We start from the raw sequence: 15,674 nt of genomic DNA, 5'->3' as shown, positions 1-15,674 counted from the left end.
CCTTTCATGTTTTTATACAACCCAGGGAATCAGATCTTCCAGCTATAGGTAACATTTCCCACTGCTCAGGAAGGGGAGATGCAAATAAATCCATCCAGTGTATTATTGGCAGCATTGTCTTTAAATTTAAATATACACTCCCCGACTGTTCTCTACCTGCCAGAATTATAAGGTGGGCTCCACAATGCAGTAACTAATTTCAAAATCCAGGATTAAGGATGAAAAAAATCCATGCCCCGTCTGTGTTTGAGCAGTTCCTGGCATGGCTGTTTTTGGACTATTTACCCATGCTGCTGTATCTCTTGGTTCACAGCATTTGGCAGCTCAGTCTCAGGGATCATCAGGAGACTCGAAAATGAGGAGATACTCAGAAGAAACCTGTTGAATAAGTTGGTTACCTTGTAGCTTGTACCTTGTATTCCTTGAGAGTAGGGCAGCCTGTTCCCCAGCTGGACCTCGGAAACCTTCTGGGTTAAATTAGCTTGGGAAGAAATTCCTTTTTCAAATTCAGATCAAAGAAAACATACCCAAAGTGAAGGCACAGACTTGTGTTGTAAGCTGTTTAAACTGTGTTTCAATACCAAGAATTTTTCAGAGCATTGGTTTCATGTTTTTAAGGCAGGAAAGACTTTGTTTCGTCCCAAATGCGGTCAGGAATGTTGAAGATGTTAACTTGAACATGCTGCATCCTCTTTATTTTCATGGGACACATTTACTGCAAGAAATATGACTGGTTTCCTATTTGACCCAAATAAAAAAAAATAAAAAACCCAAAAAAAAAAAAAAAACCCACAATTTTTTTTGCCTAACTTAATAAATGCAAAAGGTCCCTTTTAAAAATCTGGCATTTCCTGACTTTTTTTTTTTTAACTTTTATTTTTTCTCAATTGTAGTTTTCTGCATTTATTTTACCTTGCTTTCCTTGCCCATAAACGCAAAAAGCTACCTTGAGCATATTAAATAAATTGCAAGCTTCAGCAGCTTTGCCAGCAAAATTTGGAAAGTTTTATGATAATCTGAGCCTACAGGTGAGAAATATTTCATAGCTTTGTCTTTTGAGACTAATAAATATATCTGTATATTAAATTGAAGCATTTTACTTAAGCTTTGGTGACCAAACACATACTGAAGTACAGATATTTTTTTGCAAGGCTTTAATTAGTAGTTTTGTCCAAGAAGTCCTGCCCAAGGTTTTGACTGAAATGATCCAGAGATGAGATATTATGTTTTAGCTTTTCCTTCAAAACCTCGTTGATTGCAATCTGTTGGGCTCAACTCTTTCCCTTCTTTTACATAAGTTGTCGAGGATCTTAATTCCTCAGTTTTCACCAAAAAGCTCTCTGATCAATTAACAGAGTGTTAAGGAATTTCACCAGTTAATTGGTTCCTAATTTAAGGATTAGGAGAGAAAATATGCAAATTTTATTGGAATATTTCATCTGGAGTGAGTGTTGAAATCCATCTCCACACCGTGACCGGAGTTATTTCCTGAATTCTGTCTGGTATTTTCCTGAGCAGTTGTTGTGGGATATAGGTATGATAATAAGATGATTAATAGTGGGATGTAGAGGTTGGGCTGGATGCAGCATGTATTTGGGTTTGTGTTACCCTGAGCTCACATTTAAGCTGTTGTAGTAAATAGCTTGGTTTTTTTCATTATCTTTGAGCTGCCCTTTCTCTACTGATTTTCAGTGGTTTTAATTAGAAGGGTATTTTGCTGAAAAGAGCGAACTCAGACCTTTGTGAAATTTTCTGCTAGTACAAATAATGGTAAATCTGAAATCACTTATTAGACAAGGAGTTGTTATGGCAACTATAAGATGGTTGGCTAATCAGAGAGTGAGATCAGTTTTTATTTACAAGTGTAATGAGCAATTAAGTTTGAGCAGCTGTCAGACTTGGAAAGTGATTAAAGTTCAGCAAACAACCCAAATGGGTCAGTGTTCAGTTCTGATGGTTTTCTGACACTGCAGCTTGATCATCTGTGGGTTTTACCTACTATAATTAAAACTGCCTTTTAAATCTCCATGACTTGGCATAGCCAATGAGTAGAAAAACCCCTTTTTCCTACCAGGTTCCTTAATGGGTATTGGCCTGGAGTCTTGCTGTGGGTAATGAGGTATTTCACGTGTAGTGTTCCTTAAAGCAAAGCTCAGTTTGGATGCAGAATCATCTCCTGCCTGTGGTGATCACCAGGAGGGAGCTGGGGCAGTGCAGCCTGGCTCCCTCCTGGTGATCCTGCTGCTGGGCTCAGAGGAAGGATGTGCACAGTGTGCATGAGCAATAAACCCAAAGGAAGTGGAGAAAGTTGTGATTCACCCAGAAACAGGAGGGAATGCCCAGGAGAGGCTGACCTTGGCTGGAGCTGGTCACAATGGACAGGGAGGCTGCTCGTCCTCATGGCTTTCCCAAGCAGGAGGAGCTGGTTCTCTGCAGATTCCAAAAAGCTGCATGTGTTCACACTGGGAAGGTTATCCTCACATCCATACTTAGGGCAGGCTGCTCATCCTCGTGGCTTTCCCAAGCATGAGGAGCTGGTTCTCTGCAGATTCCAAAAAGCTGCATGTGTTCACACTGGGAAGGTTATCCTCCCATCCATACTTTGCACCAGATCAGCCTATTTCATTGCTGGGGTTTGCTTCCCTGTTGCACATGTTAAATAAGCCAAACTGTTTGTAAGCCTTGCTCAAAATTTGTGTTCTAGTTAGAATTTTAACTGTCCCTAACAGTTAAACCAGTAGAGTTATTTTCCAAAATTACGCTGCAGTCCCCTGATACATTTACATTTTTATTAATTTTGCCACACTAATGGTATGATGTAATAGAAGCAATTGCAGTAGAACTTGAAATGGATTGGGACAGCTCCTGACCTGAAGAATTTACAAAATTGTGTGCCTAGATAGCACAAGCTGGTGGATGGGGACTTAAGGGGGAATTAAAATGACAGTCTCAGAAATAGGCATTTGCATACTTGACCTAAACTTCTGGTATTTACATTTTCTATTTATCAGTCTTTTTCAGGCTTATCTACAGCAGTGGCACATGAGAAAACAGGGCTGTAAAAATGGAACAGAATTTTTAGTAGGGTTATTAGAGACCAAGAAATCCACATTTTTCAGCCCCCAAGATGTGATTGCACATATGTATCTTGTTATTGCTGTTGCCTGATTTGCACTTGGGTTTCCTGAGGAGATTGCTTGGGAGTGTTTATCTGCTAAGCTTCTGCAGGCATAGCAAGCAGAATGGGCAGCTGGCAGTGGAGCCTTTCAGTCACCACAGCATTGACAGAAGTAATTCCTGTCACCTCGTGGAAGAGGAGCCAGCTCTTCCCTCCTTGCGTGGTGAAAAGGCTTAGAGTACTCCAGATACTGATCCTCAAGCCGTGGAGATTTTGGAGAACTGGGATGGGGTTAGAGCTTGCTGCCTCTTGCACAGGCCTGCTGTTGTTCTGTGGAGCAGTGCAAGGAAAGGCTGAAAAACTGAAATGCAAACTGAAGCTTTCACACAAGAAAACACAACACATCAACTCTCAAAAGCTGCAGACTCATCTGTCTAGGTCACTCTACATGTGGGATAATTGTAGTTTTCCAGAGGATGCAGCTCTCACCTTCCTAGTTGTAGGAGAGCTGGGGTGGGAACATCCACTTGGAATAGTTGCTGCAAGAGTTGTTGCATTTCACTTTTAACACATTTTAATTATCACATGTGAACATTTGCTTAAAAATTCCGTGTAGCATGCTGCAGCAAAGCAGTAAACCTGTTCTTGTAACTGCCTTCTTGTAGGAATGAGTGATTTTACCTATTTTTTCCCTCACTCAATAGTATTTTCAGTTTATTTTAAGCATGTTAAAATGTGGGCAACTGATTTTAGGAGTAACCTGTAAAAAATAATACAAATAATTCTAATGTAGGAGCGTGATGATTCTTTCTGCCTCGTAGTTTGTTTGCAGCAAACATGTTTCAAGTGAGCAGGTGGGAGGGGGATTTTGAAGTATATGGGGATGGATTTTTAGAGTTTGCAGCTGACATGGATTAAAAATTCTTAAAACATTCCATCCATGAAAGGCAATTAGTTTTGTTTTATGAATATGAAAAGCACGTAGCTTGTAAGTACTGGAGTGAAGTCCCAAGTGAGTTATTAGAACTTGCTTTACTCATGTAGTACAAAATTGGCCATCAAGAGCTGATAAATTTCAAGTATAGCTCACTGACACACTGATCATCCATAACTTTTCATAAAGTCATTTTTTTGGGCTCACCTGTAATTACTGGATGCTGTTGAAGTCCTGAATGGGGCAGATAGTCACACATCAGGACACCTCCTTACTCTTGATGCTGATTACAGCATGTTGTGCTGCTGGGAGATGGAATTGTGATACCTCTCAGCCTGCTTTTCCTACTTTCAGCTGCCCCATTCTCTGAGATTGATAAGTTAAGGCTAATAAAATGAATGGAGTCTGCTCTTTTTTTTAGCAGTTGGTTTTTTGGCATTAGGAAAAATTAATGTAGTCATTGGTTTTGGATTGGGGTTGTCTGTATGAGTAGATCTCAGCTACTGATGGGTGTTGGGAAAATGATTTTTTTTCCAACTTCTTTGATTGTTTTTTGGGGGTTTTTTTGGAGAGACAAAACTGTTAGAAAATTTGATAATTGTAGTGTTAATCAGCAGATGTTATTCACCCGGTATGTCAGTGCTTTAATACCTGAGATTCTCAGTTAAGGAACTGGTAGCCCAAGTTAAGGAATGAGGTAGCCCCTCCAACCATCCAAATTCCATGGATAAACTAAAACAGGATGAAAACCTTTGGCAAGTGGTGGGCTACAATGTAAGTTCTGGTTATGGAATGACTAAATGTTGATGATCTTGTTGTAAAACACTGGCTGCTGGACAGTTCAAAGGAGGAGGAGATTTGGGTACCCATCCTGATGCACTGACCTGTTAAAACAACACCGTGCTGATAAATTCTCCCACACAGAATCGTACGGACACGTCGCAGCAATCGCAGTTAAATTTAGAAAAGGCAAATCTGAAGGAGACCATTTCATCACCCAGGAGATTTTAATTTATGCTTTCATGCCTCTCATCCAGAGAAGAAAGATGGACACTCAGAGTGGGATGATATTAAACTGCTGGAAGTGTTGCCTAATAGATCACAGATGTCTGTGAAGTGGCAAGTCATCATCCCCCCGACACAACGGGACGAGGGGACACTGTCACGAGATGTGACATGTCATAAAGGATCATTGATTTGTTGCTCCCCTACTGTAAATCAAACATCTCCATTCAAATCCATTAAAATCCATTAATACAGGGTGCAGATTTTAAAACTGCTTTGACGTTTCTGATTGAAGGCTTGGGCGTATCGATTCCTGACGTGAGCAGGACCCTGTTTGTCAATCAGAAAGTAGCACCATCATCTGAAAAGCGTGGGTTGGCAGCAAGGTGGGAATCCACCCAAGGTCACTGCTAAAAGAGATGAGGAAACGTGCAGTGAAGGCTGAATTTTGGGGAAAAGTGCCTGTGAATCATGCAAATGGCTTGATGAGCTGGGAGCTGCTTGTGTATGACCTCGCTCTGAAGGACGGCTATTTACAGTACATGGGTCAACATGTGAGCTCTGATGAGTGTCAGGGCATGGGAGGAAGGTGGCTTTCTGTGCTTTGTTTCTAAAGCTGTGTAGAATGGAGAAGTCAGATGGATTTCACAGTGTTTTAAAGAAGCAGTAGTGTCTCTCTGCCATCTGTTTTGGAAGAGAGCAACTCACATACACATGTCATTCAGTGGAGTTTGCTGTCAGCAGCAACAATTTCTGCTGATGGGGGAACTTCAGGGAGAAGATTCATAACAAAAGTCTTTATTGTATAGAAACACACCGTTCTGCTTGGGATCCAGCTTCCAAATGCTTTTAAGGACTGTGACTAAACTACCATTTATGCCTGAGGTGAGAGACATCTGAGTATAGAAGCTGCCTGGACCAGGTTGTCCTGCCAGGCCTTTTTTGTGCAACACAATTGCAGCTGGGAAGGTCTGACTGGTTTTACACCCTGCAAATGTATCGAGACCTTTGAGATGAGATAAACTGAGCCACGCTGATACGCTGCCTTGTCTGCTCTGATATTACTATAAGGCTTTCTGTTTTGGTTTTCTTTTTGTTCAGGTGAAGCTCTGATCTGCGTATGAAAGAAAAGTTTTCTTTGTTGTACAGCTGTTAATATTTGTTTAATATGTATTAATCCATTCACCTTGTTCTGATTCTGAAACTGCAGTGCAGCTATGCTCAGTTAATCACCTGGAGTTTCCTGCACCTGAGAGGCTGAATTTGTGGGTGATGTTTTTTTCTGCAGCATATCTAAATCACGAGAATGTTGTAGCATGACTGTGAGTACCATGAGGTCCTTAAAAAGGCACAGTAATTACGTACTATATATTCATGATTGCAGGTACGTGTGATCTGGAAAGCAGGTTGGAGGAAGTTTGGCATTTGGGTGGCACCTTCAAAAAGAAGAAAACCTGAAAGTTAATTGGAGAAAATTACAGTTCCCAGTTTACTGCTGTGCCTTCCAACAGCACTCGGGCTAAATACTCTTTAGGATTGCACATGTGCATGTCCGCAGTGTCTCTTTATTTTATTTTAACATAGACTCTGCAGCCATTACCAACTATTCATTCATTCAGCACCAGAAACTTCGGCAAAACAATGAATGGAAGATAAATTATTTGATCCCAAAGAGTTTTAGTGTGAACATAGCTAAAAACCAAGTGAAAAATCACAGTGGTCATGACAAGTGGATGGCCGGTGCTGCAGCAGTCCAACCCAAATCGCATTTTCTGTAGTGCTTTGCCGTTCAGATTGAGCCCGTTTGTTCTAGCTGACTGGCTTTTTCCTTGGAAGTGTGAAGCTCAGCATTTTCAGAGCAGTGTGAAATAAGGAATGTAGAAAAAGGACTTGGAGCAGTGAGGTGGCTAATTGAAAAATGCTCTTGGAGCTGTGCACTCTAACAAAGAAGCTGGCAGGGTTTTATGAGTAAGTCACTCCAGAGCTGAGTTTTGATCTTGAATTTTGAATGAGTCACATTTATATTTTAATAGGAGCGTTTTGATAAAAAGGAACAATCCTCCTGTTGGTTACCATAATGTCTAAGTGGCCGTGACTGTCTTTTTAAAAGCAAATATAGAGAAACAAGAATAGACTGTTGGGTCCAGGAGTATCCAAGTGTGTTATTTGAGTGTGTCTCTGTCTCCCAAGTGAGATGCCTTGAACTCAGCAGCTTTGTGAGTGCTGGAGGTCTTTGGTCTTATCTTCATTTTGCTTGGACAGCTGAAATATGTTTCCACGGCCTCTGTATGGTCTTTCCCTGGATCTTATTGATGGTGCTGTGGGGGTCATTGATGACTGAATCCAAGAGAGACAGCTGCAGTCACAAAATGTAATGGTGCTTTGAAGTGTAAAACAGTTCTGTAGGCTACAGCTCAGAGATGTCATTGTCCTGATCATTTGAGCAATCTTGTCTGGTTTGTGTTGCCTTGCAAAACTCTTGCTATTTTCCTGAAAGCCCAGTCTGTAAAAGCGTTTTGCTTTTACCCTCAGCTGATGCCCCTCGCTTCTGAGAGAGCATCGAAGGGAGGGGAACCAGCAGGATGGGAGCAAAAACCTGCTGATACCGTGGCTCCTTCTGATCCCTGTTATGTAGAGTGAAATATAACATGTCTGACTGTTTGATTTGCTAATTTCAGTGGTGGAGCACAGCTGGTAGGCAGGTGGACTGTTAAGAGACAAGACAAAGATCTAAGATCTGCAATCTTATGAACTTGCAAGCAAAAAAGAAAGAACAACCACAAATCCTAAGATGTTTTATGCTATTTGAACACCAAACACTGTTGGAGGGAAGGGGAAAAGTTTGGACTTGGAGCTTTCTTGTTTTTGGATCTTTCTAACACAGTGCACTGGTGTGCATGTTTCTTGCATAAATAGAAGGTGATTTTGTGTGTGTAGTTCATCCCAAATGTATGAATTGAGAGTCTCTGAAGGAACATCTGGAGAAGACCCTAGAGATAAAACTGTGAGTTTTCTGAACATAAAGATCTGTTCATTCATGAGATTCTGATATTCAAACAGAAAACTGCAGTTGTGTCCTTTCCATTTAATGTTATTTCTAGCAAGTGCCACATTTAACTTTCCCTTTTGCCTTTTATCCCAAGATCATTCTACAGCACCGTAAAGACTGGTACTTATAGATGGACTTTTGGAGAGATTTCTACCCTGGTGCTGTCATAATTCAGGCTGGAATAGCTGCTCTCAGTGCTTCCAGCAGTCAGAATTCCAATCTCAGCTGTACAAACATGCACATGGAGCAGTGGTATGGGTTGAAGAGAGCAGAGAAGAGCTTCTTGAGGATAACCAGTGTTAGTGTTTCTCTGTGAGTCCACTTTTGACCTGATTTCAAAAGATGGGTGATAAAAGTTGTTCTGTTTTCTTCCTGCATTTAGAAGGTAATTCCTGCCCTGCATAACCTGTTTGTTACGTGGTGATTGTACAGGAATTTCTAACCTGGTTTCCTTGTGGTGACACCTCAGGTCAGAACATGTTGTTTGGGCAGAGGCTTGGCTGGGGGTGTGTGCACCGAGACTCTGTACTGGGAACTTTACACTGCTGAACCCTCTGAGTGCTGTAAAGGATACAGGATTTCAGCATGAGCAGGGAAATGCTGATATTGCCGTTTGGCAGAGCGTGGAAATGCGGCCACAAGAGTTGGATCTCAGAGGGAAGGTGTGAATGAAGAAAATAGCACCGTTTTTTTCTCCTTTTCCTCACAGACTACAGATAAGCTGATGCTGTGTGTGCATATGCAGTGCCCAAGGTCTGCTGTGTGTCAGGCGTGGAGTGCCAGATTGTCTTTCTTCCTACCAGAACATTTATGCTTTAATTTGGGACACGTGGTGGGAACTGATAGCATCTTGTTTCAGAGAGAGACTTTCTGATAATCTCACTGGTGGTATCGTGTCTCTGTGTGAGACACAAACCCAGCATTATCCCAGCGCTCGGAGCTGCTCCCGAGTCAGGAGCTGTGCAAGGAGCCCTTGGCACCGGGCTGGGAGCTGCCAGCCCTTCTGTGATGCTATGAAACTATACCATAAATTCTTCAGGGCAAACTCCTCCTCATCACCTTCCCTCTTAACATTTCTTATTGCACCCTGGAATCTTTTGGTCACATTCCAGAGTTCATGTGTGAATGAGCTGGTGCCTTTTAATGGTTGTGAAAGAGGTTGAGGAACTGATTAACTTTGTAAAGGGGATTTGCATGATTTGTGTTCATTCCTTTGCTGTTCTGTGTTAGTTTCCAAAATCTGTTTAATCTTGTCAGTCGTGTCTGGGTGCTATTTGAGGAGGAGCCTTCCAAAATGTCTATGAAATACTGGACAGGTTATTGAGCATTTTTAATTTCCTGCATTTTGGCTATGTTGGGTAGGGATTCTCCTACAACTGAGTGCAGGCAGAGCTGTTTCAATAGAAATCCAGAACTACAACCTGCTGTGTTTTGGTTCTAGAAGAGCTCTGCAGGCTCTCAGTTCGTCGCAGCACAATACTGCTCTTCAGACAAATCCCACCCAAACCTTCTCTGCAGCCAGTGAGCTCCTTTGTACAGCTGAGAGAGCACTGCAGCAGCAAATCTGGGTCACACACCCTACAAAGGACACACAACTCCAGATGACAAGTGCTCGTGTGCTCTCTGTTGCTGAAGAAGAGACTAAAATTAGCTTCTGACTCTTACTCGAATTAAAAATTACCCAAGGGGGAAAGAACTAATTCTCAAGAAGACAACTGTTATGTCTTAAACCCACGCAGTCTCAGCTGTGTATGCAGAAATGCAAAAATAAAAAGGTAGTAACCAAGTTTTTTGGGAGAAAGGGGATTTTGTTTTCCCTGGAGTATCTCAAAAAGGGAATATGACCAAGGTTGTCAGGGACCACAGTTGAGCATTCTAGTGCTAACCTCTCTAACAGTGCTGCAGCAGCATCTCTTTACTCTGCTATCTTCAAAATATCACCTTTTTTTACCTATGGAGTGCTGCCATATCCACATTTTGTCAAAATAAACCTTAAATCCATGGGTTTTACAAGACCAGCGAGTGAATTGGCTGCCAGCACAGCTTTGTGCGGGATCAGCATTTTCCAAAATCATATAAAAAGTGATTATAGCAGACCAGAGAGACTGAACATTGCTAAGTTGCTGCCTGATACCAAATACTGTCAAGAACACACAAATTTGTTAATATAGTTTAAGATTAAGGAAACAAATTATGTGCCCAGCTTAAGGAATACTCTCTATTTAAGGCACAATCTCTTATTTTGGAGCATTTGGCTTGTAAATCCTTTGCAGCTCTGGGGATCACCTTCTCTTGCAGATCAGATGTAGTGATGAGGTTTTTTTATCTCTGAGTGTTAAGGGTTTTTTTCTAATGTTGAATAAAATGTTTTCTTAAGCGATAAGGACTATATGGAGGTGAAGGCAGATCACGTTCTATAGCAATAAAACCTTATGTAGATTGTAAGAACACAAAGCAACTAACAGAAGTGATTCTTACAAGTAGCTTTGCACAAAGATAAATTCCTGTATCCTAGAAAACATTAAACAGCTCTGCCTGCACTGTAAATGCAGTAAATTAAAAATACTCAGTAACCTGTCCAGTATTTATTGGACATTATGGAAGCTGTGCATCTCTCAAGCATAGAGAATTTCCATTGACCAAAGTGAACTTTACCATGAGGGGATGATGGCTGTAAAAGATCCAGCTGGGAGATTTTCAGCCTCCATTCCCTCCCCAATGGGTACACTGCAGTGCTGCTTCTCAGAATGAGAAGTGAGGTCTGTAACAAATATTTTCCTGTTCCATAATCTCCTTTTCCATGATGTCCTCTCCCTTCTGTTCAGCTCTCCCTTCTGGGGTTTTGCAGAGCTGTCTGGTTTGTCTCAAACTTCTGTAATTGCTGTCCTTGGTGGATCTGCTTTAACCATGATTTTGGTGTAGACAAGTCACTGAAAATTCAATTACCCAGGCACAGTCTTTCTCCAAATAATGTCCCATAATTATGGCCTGTGGGCATCTGTATTCTCAGTCACAGTGATGGAAATATTAATAGGGAAAAAGCACTATTGGTAAACAAAAGGAGATGTGTGAAGTCCTTGGAACCTGGTCTTTCCAAACAAAATCTGCTTTGTCCTGGGGTACGGATTGGGGTTAGATGTAGACAGAAGGAGAGCTGGAGAAGATGGTACCTGTGGTTTTGTTTCTGCTTTGAAATGTTTAAAAGTGGGTTTGCTTACCCTCTTTACCTTCCACCATTGGATGCCAGGGATCTGTAGAAAAACCCAGAGTAATTTAGAGAAGGTCATGCTTGGCTCAAAGGTCTCCTTTTTAGATTTTTCTAGTGACAGGCTTTACATTCAACTTGACATCATTCCTGACTGTGGGTAGCAGATAGGATTTGAATGCTGCAAGTGTGGAGTGGGAAAAATTCCAGGGATGTTCCAGGCACTGCTAGACAGAACTATATTGATTTAGGAGGAAATCCCAAGGAGGAAATAGTTCTTGTCAACTGATTACTACAAGTTATGGTTATGCTACTCCTGCAGACATCTATAAATTAAACTGCCAACAGTTGGCATCTGCCACTGTCACAGTGCTATAGGTCATCCTTCCCTGGGAATTGAGTGATGCCAGAGTGATTTAATCTGCCACACAAATAGTGAGGGAAGATTTGGGAGGAAGGCAGAGCTTGGGAGGTGTGTACAGAGCCCCAGCATGGAGAGGGACATAGCATGGGACAGATGTCGTGATATCATGACCTGAACTGTTATGTGCCAAATGTTTTCATGTGCTGGTGGGTATTTTCATGCTGAAATTCCTTGAATTCTGTCTCCAGGTTGCTGGTTTCCCTCTCTCAATTCATGTGGAGGTATTATCTGCTGAAACAGGGAGGAGGTCATGCTGGTTTGGGGGATATTTTCCTAGCTCATAACTTGCCAGCAATGCAGCATCTGAAGAGTTTAAATTGGAATTAGCTGACATTTTCCTACTCTCCCTGGAATTCAGGAGTCTTTGAAGAACAGCCCATCTATGTGGGCTGGAGGGATAATTGATTCTGTCTGGAAACCTCTATGCTGATCCCTAAAACCAGGATGGAAGGATTGACATTGTTTACTGCCAGCAGGGATTTGGTTTTTTTCTGTCTGTTACTGAATAGTTTCAGCTCAGAGTAACTGAAGATGGATTGAGGTATAGACCTAATCAGGAAGATGTGAAAAGATTTATTTTTCTTTACTTTACAGAAAAGGCCACAGATGGCTCTTTGCAGAGTGAAGACTGGACACTTAACATGGAGATCTGTGACATTATCAACGAGACTGAAGAAGGGTATGTGCTATTTCAGCAGACTTGGAAAGGTCCCTGAACACAATCTTCCTCTAGTTGTACTCAGCATGTGAGGAGGTGCAGCAAGGCTGGGGGCAGATGCTTATGGTTTGAATGCAGTTTGCAGATCAGCTGCTTTGTTTTCCTGCTCCTTAGACCTCTCCTGCTCTCACAAAATACTGTATGATGCACTACCTGTAGGATTCAGGACAAGAAGAAATGGCTTCAAGTTGTGCCAGGAGAACAACTCACTTAGATGACATATTAGAAAAAACTTCTTCAGTGCTCAGGCACTGGGTCAGGCTGTCCAGGGGAGTGGTGGAACCACCATTCTTGGAAGCATACAAAAAACACATGGATGTGGCATTTTGGGACATAGTACAGTGGTGGGCTTAGTGCTGAGTTAGTGATTGGACTCAATGATCTAAGAGGGCTTTTCCAACCCAAATGATTCTGTGATACTTTCTGTGGTCAGTCTCTTCTTGGGAGGGCTGGCATGAAAAACCTTTTGGAGATGGTGCCACCTTTGTTTTTCAGCAGGTGTACCTCTTTGCAATGCCTTTAATTTCAGCTATTTGTGTAGATAGCTTTTCTGAAACACCTCCAGCACCAGAAAGCTTTGCTGCTTGCAGTCTGCAGGAGAACTGATCACTGCTCTTATTCCCTGGGCTTGTCAGAGTGGCTGTCAGTCTTCCCTGCCTAATCAACAGCCTGAATTTTTGGAGACTTGTGGCGTTCCTCCAGTCTTGACTTCGGTGGTACCTTGTCTCCTCACCTATTTCTCCATAACCCTGATTTGGTTGTAGTCAGATGATCTGAAGTTAACCCACATGCTTATGTCCAGCTGAAAATGGCAAAGGATTCATTTTCCCACAGTTTATGGGATGTGAAAAGCCTGTCTGAGCCGTCTGTTAAAATGGTGTGTTTCTCCTTCAGGCCCAAGGATGCCATTCGAGCACTGAAGAAGAGGCTGAATGGAAACAAAAATTACAGAGAGGTCATGCTGGCGCTGACGGTGAGTGGGGGCAGGCTGGAATGCCTCAAAGGGCAGCACCCTTTTGTCATTTTCCTCTTCCTGGCACTCTCTTGAATGTACACACTATTTCCTTTAACAGCCACTGCTCTGCCCTTTTCTTCTCTCCAATTGCCTCCTCACTTCCTTGGGGAGAGCTGCTGGAAGCTTTGCATAGTGGTTTTCCGATTCAATTGATTTCTGCTTCTTTTTGTGGCTCTTATTCATCCCAAGGACTGACTGAGGAAAGTTAAAGTGGCTCAAATGGATCTCTTACTCTTTGAGGTTTTCCTTTCTACTCTCATTTCCCTGTGTCCAACCATTTCTCCACTCCAAGGCAACAGCTGTGGGCATATCTGCAAGTGAGGATGATGAACTTGCCATATTTTCAGCTTCACAAGTAGCTGATGCACAATTTCCCTTGTGAATGAATCTCTGTAGGAGACAACGCATTAATTTATGCTGATCTAATTTCACTCAATAAAGTGTAAATTATATTCTGTGCATTTAGACAGCACTGCTAAGGTGTGGGATAATTTAGCAGTGACCTTTCCTGCTGATGGCTTTAGCTGGAGGTTTCCTGGGTAGTGCAGCCCTCCTGAGTGGGGTGCTGGGCTGGCTGTGGCAGTAACTGGATCGAGTTATCCTGCTGTGGGGAGGTGATCTGCATATGATTCTTTCACAGAGCTCTTGTTGCATCTCCCTGACGAGGCGTAACCGTACTTTCTGTCTTCTTGCCATTTCCTATCCTGGATTGTCATTTTGACAGATTACCAAAGTCCAAACCATGAGATTATCCATTGTGCAGGAAAGAGCAAAATCCATCAGGAATGAGCCCGTGTCATCATGGCTGATGAAAGTAGCTGAAGGAGGAGAGTAATTACAGATTCCTCGGTACAGAGTCACAGTGGTTATTAGGCATGGCTGTAAGGAGAAGTGACGCGTTGGATTTATCTCCATGCTAATCATGTTCTTCAGAGAGAAATCAACAGCTGTTCTTCCATGGCAGTTGAATGGCAAGTGGAAGGTGCCTCCAGCTAGGTTGCAGGGGGAAAATGTGTCAAAGTATAACCTGTCAGAGCATTCACAGGGGAGTGTTTTGAATGAGTGAAGATCATTCACCTGAATTCCCAACTCTAAAACATGGCTTATAGCTTGGAGCAACTGGGTCCAGCTGTGTTCCCGGCACATAGAAAATGGTGGAGTGGCACAGCACAATAATATCTCACTGTGACAGGATGTCCTCTGTCTTACCTGCTCCTGATGTGCTGCTGGGTACTTGGCTGTTCAGCTGCACTGGCTGGAAAGTTCTGCTTTGAAGATGAAGAAACTTTCTATTTCTTTACCTTGAAAACAGGAAAGGTGGATCACAAAAATGCCCAGTATGTTAACAGTGGGTGAGGTACAGCTGAATGTGTGTGTAGAGAAGTTTTTTTGCAAAACTGGGGAAGAAGAGAAGTAGTAAGAGTATAAGTGTAATCTCCCTTCTATCTTCTCACCCTCCTATCAAAAAATCTAAAATAAATTTAAAAATCTGGTGCCGTGTGTATGATCAAGCTTTGCTCCAGCAATGAATGTTGGGTTTTCTTGTGTGTGTAGGTGTTGGAGACCTGTGTGAAGAACTGTGGCCATCGCTTCCATGTCTTGGTGGCAAACCGTGACTTCATCGATGGAGTTCTGGTGAAAATCATCTCACCCAAGAACAACCCCCCCACTATAGTACAGGATAAAGTCCTAGCACTGATTCAGGTACACAGCTTGTCTCTGCTTCCATATGTTGCTGCCTGAAATAAGGACTGTCTGCTTTGATGCTACGCATCACTAAACATGCTGTCATCGTTAAAAATGTGGCAAGTTTTTTATATATAAACTCAAACAATATATCCAGATTGATGGGAAAAAGCAGACATGAACACACATAGATATTTTATCCAGGGAGAACTGTCTGGATTCTAGTTAGAGAGGTACCACGCTAAAACAGGAGGATTTAATACAAGGTAAATGGATGCTTTTGCAATTTAACAGTCATATCTAGAAGTTGGAGATTTGCCTCGGTGATGAGCTTGTCATCTGAGGCCAGGAGATTTCAGAGGATTGTGCTTTTGGTGTCAGCTGCAGAACATTTGCCTTTGTGTGTCTGTTTCCCTGACTGGAAAATGGAGCTGTTTCCCTCCATTTGAAAGCATTCTGCATTCCTTTCAAAGATGGTTATAGAAGAGTAAATGACCATATAGGAATTTAAATGGTTTTG

The 15,674-nt window shown here is 42.1% G+C and overlaps 1 protein-coding gene across 3 annotated transcripts in view; it reads left to right on the top strand.

The window, feature by feature from the left end:
- TOM1L2 (target of myb1 like 2 membrane trafficking protein) overlaps nt 1–15,674 on the top strand; it is a 56,591-nt gene that overhangs the window by 6,658 nt on the left and 34,259 nt on the right. For all 3 annotated transcript variants that reach the window (XM_012577548.5, XM_012577543.5, NM_001270968.1), the window contains 3 exon segments: nt 12,330–12,414; nt 13,348–13,426; nt 15,023–15,172. In XM_012577548.5, coding sequence (XP_012433002.1) covers nt 12,330–12,414; nt 13,348–13,426; nt 15,023–15,172 — 314 coding nt within the window.

This window comes from Taeniopygia guttata, chromosome 14 (assembly GCF_048771995.1).
Source record: "Taeniopygia guttata chromosome 14, bTaeGut7.mat, whole genome shotgun sequence".
Classification (NCBI taxonomy): Eukaryota; Metazoa; Chordata; class Aves; order Passeriformes; family Estrildidae; genus Taeniopygia; species Taeniopygia guttata.
The sequence above is the reverse complement of the archived record's forward strand: the minus strand, read 5'-3'. Positions and strand labels throughout refer to the sequence as shown.